General features: G+C 39.6%; 1 protein-coding gene across 1 annotated transcript; it reads right to left on the bottom strand.

The window, feature by feature from the left end:
- Nucleotides 1-81: 81 nt before the first annotated feature.
- hdac12 (histone deacetylase 12) lies at nt 82-3048 on the bottom strand. Its single transcript, XM_075474330.1, has 8 exons — nt 2818-3048; nt 2549-2692; nt 2165-2324; nt 1886-2082; nt 1639-1789; nt 1357-1473; nt 1145-1287; nt 82-1042 (listed from the first exon to the last, which is right to left on the bottom strand). The coding sequence occupies exons 1-8, from the start codon at nt 2917-2919 to the stop codon at nt 1019-1021; spliced, it is 1038 nt and encodes a 345-aa protein (XP_075330445.1). The 5' UTR covers nt 2920-3048; the 3' UTR covers nt 82-1018.
- Nucleotides 3049-9762: the final 6714 nt, after the last annotated feature.

The raw sequence follows: 9762 nt of genomic DNA, 5'->3' as shown, positions 1-9762 counted from the left end.
AGAGAGTATTAAATAAACATACAGTTACTACCTTTGAAGTACCCATATAGTATCTTAATGAAAAAGCTTTTATCTATCTGTATTGTATGACGCTATCAACATTTCACTGAATCCAAACATACGGTACAGCTCCAAACACCTCAGAATTCCTCCTGCTGTACCATCCGTAAACATCTTTGTGTTAGTTCAGTTGGCACGTCTGCATCATCCCACTCTGTCTTTCATGTTTGACAGATGACGAGCGTTTCCCATCGATGTACTATTCTCGTCCATCATTCTGCTCCAAGTTGATCTTAGTCTCATTTGTCCAAAGTATCTTGTTTCAGAATTGGGCAACCTTTTTAAAATGCTTTCTGGCAAAGTTTAATCTGACTTTTTTTTTTGGTCACTTTGGTGTTATTAGTGGCCCAAAGTGGTTTGCATACTCAGAAAAATACCTTTATTTACATTCATGAAGGCATCTCTTGATTGTGGGGGAGCGTTCTTGATTTTGCTTGATTTTGAAGTTGCTGATGGCAAGAATTCTGCTGTCACCGTTGAGTTGTTTTCCAAGGCTTTTAGTGTTGCTGAGCACTCCTGGGGTTTCTCTTGGATAGCTTTATTTGTTTTTGTTTTTTCAGCCCAACTATGGCCTCTTTGACTTGCAGCAACATATCTTTGGACCACATATTCCAAGTTCCCATGGCAACTGCCACATCCAAATTCAGGGAATTAACCCCTTACTTAGTCCTTTACTTTGTCATGAAATACCAAGTTGGCTGGCCACCTATGAGCATGAAACACATTATTGGTCAACTGTCAGGTATGTCTGAGGCTCTGAAGAGACATAATAATGAGCTGGGATTCCTTGATGTTTAGCACAATATGTTTAATCAAACTTCTGGAATAATAGATGAATGCATACACATGGACCTGCTGATATACAGCCTGGTAGTAAAATAAATTATTTCCAGATTATTGTCTCCTAATTATCGATGTCAATGCTCTGAGGGTCCTCTTGATTCAAGAGATGAAGGATTTACATTCCACACTCCTTCCAAACCTGAAATATAAAGGAACTTGAATGTAGTAATTACTTTATATAAGAAATGATTTCAGTACTGGATGGGTTCATTTGATGTCTTCAAGCAGTTGTTTCCTTTACCTGAGTTGCTGCTCTGTGGACGATCGAGTGTCTGAGGGCCAGTTTATCGATGTCTCTCGAGTATCCTCCGCCAATAACCGTAGCGACAGGAATGCCTCTGCCGACTACAGTCTTCATCACATACAGATCTCTCTGGTAGAGCCCTAAGGGATATTTGCAGTCTTTAGGCGATTTGTAAATAAAATATCTTCATGCAAAGGAGAGTAGCTCACCTTGGTCTGTCAGACGGAGTCTCCCGAGTTCATCTTCCCAATGAGGATCAACTCCTGCATCATACAGAACGAGGTCTGGACGAAAGGTATCCAGTAGCCAGGGGAGGTGGGCCTCAACTGTTGATAACACCATCAAGATCTTCATTCAATTTATAAATGAAACAATTTTATGTTAGAATCTGAAACTTGCATTTGAAGCCAATAAAACCGAGACTGAAATGCACCTCGATCTGTATCCAAACAGTGAACGTGTACTGTCAGTTATCATCTGAATTAACGTGCCTGTGGAGATGAATTCCTTGTCTTCTAGCCCATCCTCCACGCTGATATCTAGGTCACTCTGCTGTTTGCGGAGGGGGAAGTTTTTCCCACAATGTACCGAAAATGTAAACACAGACGGCTCTTCTTTAAATATGAAAGCGGTGCCATCACCCTGTTGGGCAAAAAGTATTCAAATTAAGTAAAAGTTGACCCTACCAACAAAGCCAAATCCTGTATAAGACAAAAGACAGACACAAGTAAACTCCACCTGATGCACATCTAAATCCACAATCAGAATCTTCCTCTTGGTCGAGGAGCTATGAATCAGGCATTTGGCTGCAACTGCCAAGTCATTGAGGAGACAAAACCCAGAGCCGTAGCTGGGAAAAGCATGATGGGTTCCTCCTGCTGTGCTGCAAGCCAGACCCTTCTGTAGAGCTACTTCAGCAGCGAGAACAGTCCCACCTGCCAACACAGAGAAGACAACAGAGTAGTGTGCAGCCGTCAGGTCCCCTGCATGCTGCATGCCCATGGTGCATGGTCTTACCCGTTTCATATCGACAGCGTCTCACTATGCCCTCACTCCAGGGAAACCCTGTTTTCCTCTGTTCTTGTTCATTTATTTTCCCATGTATGAAGTTGTTCAGGTAATCCTCAGTGTGCACACAGCTCAGCAAATCTTTAGAAGCAATTTCAGGGTGCCACACCTACTGTGAGGAAGAAAATTCACATCAGCAAAAAAATGGGCTTTTACTACTGATAGTCTGTTAGTTTTAATGGAGGCATTCACCACTAATCAATATATTTGTTGTCAGTGATTATCAAAAAAGGGCAAAAAAAAATGTCAGATTTAGCGTCGTAATTTATACATTGGCAAAGATTTTTTTCAGTAATAATAATAATTAAAAAAAAAGGCACACTAAGGACTAACCTGTTTCTCTGTGATGACTTGATCTTTGAGTAGAAAGTGTAAAACCCGGGGAAACTTGCTCATTGGAAACCTGTGGTTGGGTGGAAGGTCACACACATACTTGCTGTGATGAATTATGGGAAGTCCGCTGGATCCGTGTCTTACCTGCGGAGGTGAACAGGTGAGCTGTGAGGTTATGAGGCCGTACAGCGGTGCAAAGTGCCGAGGTTAATTTAGACATGATCATCGCATTATCTTTGCAATGCTCTGGGAAACACTCCAGCTCTTACTAGTTCAGCATGGAAACATCTGCAGGAGGTAAGAGCTGCACCGACGATCCGACCCACTTCAAGGTGAGCAGTTTTGGGAAATATCCTCCGAAAGCAGGTCATTTTCCTCTAACAGTAAATGTCAGCCACATACACAACACAGAGGAAATGCAGCGTTTTCAGATGTTATGAAACGGGACGTTTTTGTACTGTAACGGATGTTTGAATGTGTCTGCTGCTGCTGCTGCCGCCATCCTCCGTCACGGAGTAGAAATAACACTTTTAAACGTTTGCATCAGGGTCGATTGTCGCCATCTACTGGTTGGGAGTGAATACTGCAGATGTAGACCACCACTTGAGGTCAGAAGCGTTTTAATGGTTAGATTTGTTGATATGACCACATGTGTTTATGACTTAGATCTGTTGGTAAACAAGCATTTATTCATTTATCCAGTGATAAAAGAATGCCTCAAGTCTGGTATTAAAAACCCAATTTTTTTTTTAAATGTTATGACACCGTAGCTACAGAATGTAAATAAAAACAGAATGCAATTATTTCCAAATCTTTCAAACCAATATTTCATTCAAAAAAGAAAATGGGAAACGTACCAGATGTTGAAAGTAGTTTTTCACGAAGAGCTCTTGGTCGTCTGGACACCGATATTTTTGACATTCTAATTTAGGTTATGTGTTTCTAGATGGCTGCGATCATGGTGGAGAAGTCAGTAAAACTGAGAAAATTTAAACTATTTTTTTCATAGGACTTTAAATTGTCTCGTCAAACCTAAAAATCTGAAGTTATTCTTTATAATCAAGGGGTATCCTGTTCCTCACCTTTAAGGTTTGTGGAAGTTTGGATTGCATCATTAAATATAGATGTAACTGCCAGCAGTATTCTGGATAAATGTAATATTTGATATTCTGTTTGTTTTTCTTCCCAACAGCCTGATTTTATGATTTTTCTTATACCAAAATAACTTAATTGAAACTTGTGAAACTAACAACTTTTTCGAGCATATTCTACCTCTAAAAAAGCTCTTTGATGATGATCTTTACGTTTTTGAAAGAGGTCATGATGTTGCTATCCATCTTGTTTCTCTATAGTTATTTCTCCTTTATCATCCACTGAGCTCTGTTGTAACAAGCTGCTCACATTCCTGAGTTACAGTAGGTCAGAACGCATGCAGTGTAGTTAAGATAAAACGCACATTCTTTATTGACTGAATGCACCATTCATACCTCTTATCCCATTTCACAATTTTCTATTTCACATCTACTTTCCTATCCAGTGATAGTATTGCTGGATGCATACTAGCTTCTTTCTGATTAAAAACAAAGGGAGGGTGGAGACTCCTGTGTAAGTCAGGTAAAGGTAGCGTTCATAAAGGTTTGTGCCAGTCTGCACATTCTCCCGGTTTTGTTAAGGTGATCACAGCTCATTTTGGATTTAGAGTTCTCAGCTTTCAACCCATGACAGACTGCTCAGTCTTCCTAGTGTACTGACATATATGAATGTTCTTATTTGCATTCGCTTGACTTTTTCTCTCGATATTTGTCTAAAACCTGAGCATCTTTGCGCACTCCCTCTCTCTGCTCCTTAGCAACCACAGTCAACTCCTCCTGAAGTCAGTGTGTTGTGCCAGGGTGGTTAATCACAGTGACAGAGGATCATTTATGTTGTCACACCGAAACCATGTCAAACATAGAGCCTGCGACTTACCATCCTGAGTCATACATGCTATAATTTAGCTTGGGGAAAGACTCTGTGGTAAGTTAAGTGATAGAAATGTTTAGCTCATGTTTTACAACATCCAGAAAAAACAATGAATTTGGACTAATTTTCTTGTTTTATAGATGAGGAGTGTGTTAATTTATCATAAAGATACTTTGGTCTTCCTATGACTGCACTGAACTGGTCTTTGATTCCTTTCTTTTGCGTCTGGTTTTAGCCCTCCACCTGTCTATTTTACATAAGTGGCAGGAAACTGAAGGCACTGTCTGGTGTACTGTCAGTTCTGAGGATCTTCAATGATTTTGTGTGTGTGTGTGTGTGTGTGTTTGTGTGAAAAGTGGCGGAAGGAGATTAGCACAGCCATCTCCTGGGAGAGGCAAGCGTACTCTCAGTCAGATGAGAAAAAAGGCGAGCGAGTTGGCCCCAGGTGCAGAGGACAAATCTCTGCATAATAGAGAAAGGAGATTAGAGAGGTAAAATCAATTACTGACTTCACTCCTGTTAACAGGCATTTCAAATCGAGAGAGATGAGGGGGGAGACAGGTCTCTCTTTCCAAATGGAGGTTTCTAATTTATCTTGACAAAAAGATTGTGTAGCTTTGTGCAGGTGTCGGAGGTTATATTAATTCATTAACATATAGATTTTTTTTTCCCTGCTGCTCCTGCTTCAGCATCTCTCTGAGTTACATCCAGTCTTCTGAAAGGATTGTACCACTGCAGGGGTCCTTTAGTACAAATCATGGGGGATTGTTTTGTGAATAATATATCTAGATTTCTTTCTTTTTTTGTTTAGAAATCATATACTCTTCCATACATTTTGAAGATTTATTAGCATATGCTCAAAATTACCATCAGACGGCCATTACTTTTATAACACTGTTACTTTCATGCACCATTTCACCAATATATCTCCAATCTATATTTTAGATAATAAACTCATGGCTAAAATGTCTCAGATTTAGGAAATCATTTCCTAAATTCCTCATTTCCCAGAGTACATAGTGGCATCACCACATGGTTGCTTGCCTGATAAACAGCCCTAGAGATGCACAGTTAAGTATGATAAGATAGAGGATGAAGTCAACCAGTTTAACCAATCTTCATGTAAACATCATTATTCAACTTAATATACAGACCTGATGGATAAGACGCCTCACGCCTTTGAAAAAAAAAAAGCATTGCCCAAAAGTAAGAGTGCATCCAGAACTCTACAACTGCAATGCAGTGTATTAGAAATGGCCACACAAATGTAATAAGAATTCAATTGTGCAGAAACACTTGCATGCGTTTTTAATACTTTTCAATCTTGAGCCAGGAAGCCGCGCTGACAGTGGGTTGAGAGCTGCAGTCTGCCTTTAGAGCAGCTGTTTTTAAGGCCTTGCAGCTCTGTATCTCATTTCCAGCAGAAGCAAAAAAGAAGCTGACAGCAGCTGAGCTTTTATCAAATTATTTTTCTCCCATCCGGCAAAGAGAAGCAGGCTGTGAATCAGTCTTCTCAACATTGTGTTGTCGTAAATAATTTCAGGGGTCAGCAAGCTGTTTCCTTGCTTTGTTGTGCAACCTTTAAGGTTACACAACTGAAATAAGACTTCTCTTGGGCCATATTTATTGTACGCACAGATGGGATTAATATTATGCTGCACACAGAATGTGTTTAACCACATTTATAACCCTGTCACCGCTGAATAGCCCTGTTATCATGGCAAGTATTGTCATGCTTCTGGAAACAGCAAATCTATTCATTGTCCGACAGGGGACTAAGTGGTGTAATGTTTGGATCATATGGCTGGATTTGAAAATGTCAATTACACAATATCACAATCACAACTTCAAGCCTACAAACTCCTTCATCCTCACCCTCCGCTTCACAACTCTGAGCGGAAGGAATTCGCTGGTTGATTGCGTGGGCTGGCAGAGCATGTTGCAGCAGGTGAGAACAGGGGTTGTTGTTGGAGTGAATTAATTTGTAGCTGCCGCCGGTGTATGACAGTGATGGCCTGCTGCCTCCTTCCTCCAAGGCAGTCTCCCATTGATTCCCATCTCAGCCATCCATGTACTCCTGTAATCATAGACAAACAGGAGCAACGGGCTTTGAGACGTGTGTTTGCTACAGTATAATTTACTATCCTATCACTCTATTCATGATCATTGGAAATGATCCTCGCTTTATTCTCTGGCATCACTCATTGTTTAGGAATGTCCTCAACACTGTTAACTGAGTCCTGTTGTGTGGCTGATGTGTTGTCAAAGAGGGATGTGCGGTTTCCAGGGGGGGTTTCTGTTAAATTACACTTTGAATTATTACATAGAGCAGCCAAAGCCTGTGCTGTGTGCTGCTTTTGCCTAAATTAATTCCATTCATTACATGCAAATTTCCAAGATGGTGTTTTTGTCAAGCAAGAGAAAGCTTGTCTTTTCAAGTCAATATCAACCCAGATCAACATCTGCTGCCTGCCAATAGTAATAGCTGTCATGGGATCTCAGGGAATACTCCTTTTAATTAGTTCAACACATTGTTTGGCCCATTCTAAAAATATTTAGTTTTCATACATGATACATTTTTTCAATAACTGATATCAGAAATGTGTTTCTAATGAATAGAAAATAGAAATTGGAACTAAGAAAAAGAAATATCCTTTAAGGTGAGTATTGAAGTATGTGAGGACAACAGACAGCCCATCATCAATCCTTGGGTTGCCTCTGCAACTTGGCTGGAGTACATCCTGCCTACTTGAATTTATTGAATATAATTAAGAGGGTGCACAGATGTCTCTGTATAAGGTCACAGTAGATGGTGCATGTCAGAGTGAAGTCATGGCTCCTGCAGGAAAAGATTGTGTTAAGGCACATATCTGGGAAAAGATACAAAAATATCTCTGCAGCACAATTATCATCAATAGCATTCACAATATCAATATTATTACAATATCGATTGAAAACTTGGAAAAAAAGAGACGTCAATTAACCTGACAGGCATGTTATTTGGACGGTGAGAGGAAGCCTGAGTACACGAGGGAGAACTCGTGCATGCTCAGGGAGAACATGCAAACTCCACACTGAAAGGCTATTGCTTTTAAGCTAATTCATCCTTGTTTCCTAATGACTTAGCTCAAATTAGGAGGGAAGGAACTTTAAAACAAATCTGGAGTCAAGGATATTTTGATTTTATCAGCTGAGATCAAATCACAGTGTTATTATACACGTAATATCAGCACAATGTCAATATTTATTTTTTTGATTTCACAATTATTGGAATACATTATATTGTATATGCTCACTGGCATCAGGCATTTTTCCCAAGTCACTGAAGACAGCTGCCATTAAGCCACTCCTAAAGAAGAGAACTCTAGATGCCTCTATGATGAACAACTACAGACCTGTCTCTAATCTCTCTTTTATATCCAAGATTATTGAGAAAGTTGTATTTAACCAGCTCAACGACTTTCTGAATGAAAGTGGAAGTCTTGATAAGTTTCAATCAGGCTTCAGACGTCATCACAGCACTGAAACAGCTCTGGTCAAAGTGTTAAACGACATTAGGTTGAATACTGATTCTGGTAATGTTTCAGTCCTGGTCCTGTTGGACCTCAGCGCTGCGTTTGATACTGTAGATCACAGAATCCTGTTGCACAGGCTGGAAAACTGGGTTGGACTTTCTGGAGCGGTCCTTAACTGGTTCAGGTCCTACTTAGAAGGCCGGAGTTATTTTGTTACTATTGGCAGCTATGAATCTGAGCGAGTGGCCATGACTTGTGGAGTCCCCCAGGGGTCAATTCTTGGACCTCTTCTGTTTAACTTGTATATGCTCCCTTTGGGTCAGATATTGCAGAATTTTAACATCAATTATCACAGTTATGCAGACGATACACAACTTTATGTGTCTCTGTTACCGGACGACTGCAGCCCAGCTGACGTTCTGTGTCAGTGTCTGGAGGAAGTAAACACCTGGATGAGAGAGAATTTTCTACAATTAAATGAAGACAAAACTGAGATCATTCTGTTTGGTAGCAAAGAGAAGAGGGTCAGCGTTGGTAAATATCTTGAGACTCGGGACCTTATAATCACTGACCAAGTTCGTAACCTCGGAGTGTTGATAGACAGATCTGACTTTCAGCAGCCACATCAAAGCTGTCACCAAGGCAGCTTTTTACCACCTCAGAAATATCAACAGAATTAAAGGTTTCCTCTCCCAAAAAGACCAGGAGAAACTCATCCATGCATTCATCTCCAGTAGACTCGATTACTGTAATGCTCTTTTAACTGGACTTCCCAAAAAGAGCATTAAACATCTGCAGCTCATCCAGAACGCTGCTGCTAGAGTTTTAACCAGGACTAAGAGATCTGAACACATCACACCAGTTTTAAAATCTTTACACTGGCTTCCAGTCAGTCACAGAATAGATTTTAAAAGCCTGCTGATGGTTTACAAATCCCAGAATGGTTTAGGCCCAAAATACATCTGTGATATGTTCAGAGAATATAAACCCAGCAGAGCTCTTAGATCCAAGGACTCAGGTCAGCTGGTCCAGTCCAGAGTCCAGACTAAACATGGAGAAGCAGCATTTAGCTGTTATGCTGCAAATAAGTGGAACAAACTGCCAGTGGAGATTAAACTTTCACCAAATGTAGACATTTTTAAATCCAGGTTAAAAACATTTCTTTTCTCATGTGTCTATGCATGAAATATCTTTTAACTTATCTAGACTGTTGCCTGATTTTAAATGAATTTAAATGATTTTATTTGTTTCTCTTTATATTATTTTATGTATTTTTAATGCTTCTTGCACTCCCTGCTGCAATGCTTTTATTTTATGTAAAGCACTTTGAACTGTTTGTACATGAAATGTGCTATACAAATAAATTTGATTTGATTTGATTTGATTATTGTGACCCCCCTATAAATACTTGCATCGATTGGATAGTACAGATTTTTATTTTTATTATGACTGATTAAAAATTCCAGCATTGATATTTAGTTTTTCAGATTATTTGGTTCTAAAAATGTGAAGGATTATGTGTTTACTGATGAGGAAAGAAATTTACTGATGAGTCTGAAACACAAAGAGATGGTGGTCTTGAAGACTTTCTGTTTACTTTGTATTCATGCAGTGATATCAAACCTTGGAATAATGAAAATATTAATCAGGACAATATAATGATTAGTGTATATTTTAATCTTACTGCAGATCCAACACAACATCTTAGGTTGACTTTGTGAAAGGTGGCATATGCTA

This window comes from Odontesthes bonariensis, chromosome 9 (assembly GCF_027942865.1).
Source record: "Odontesthes bonariensis isolate fOdoBon6 chromosome 9, fOdoBon6.hap1, whole genome shotgun sequence".
Taxonomy (NCBI): domain Eukaryota; kingdom Metazoa; phylum Chordata; class Actinopteri; order Atheriniformes; family Atherinopsidae; genus Odontesthes; species Odontesthes bonariensis.
The sequence above is the reverse complement of the archived record's forward strand: the minus strand, read 5'-3'. Positions and strand labels throughout refer to the sequence as shown.

What these genes read in the sequence shown, in the direction of transcription:
- hdac12 (XM_075474330.1), bottom strand. Translation starts at nt 2,919, where the DNA reads ATGACCTGCTTTCGGAGGATATTTCCCAAAACTGCTCACCTTGAAGTG. An exon ending in GATGTTTCCATGCTGAACTA is followed by an intron (nt 2,693 to 2,817) that starts GTAAGAGCTGGA and finishes TCACCTCCGCAG; the next exon opens with GTAAGACACGGATCCAGCGG. An exon ending in CAAGGAATTCATCTCCACAG is followed by an intron (nt 1,474 to 1,638) that starts GCACGTTAATTC and finishes TGTTATCAACAG; the next exon opens with TTGAGGCCCACCTCCCCTGG.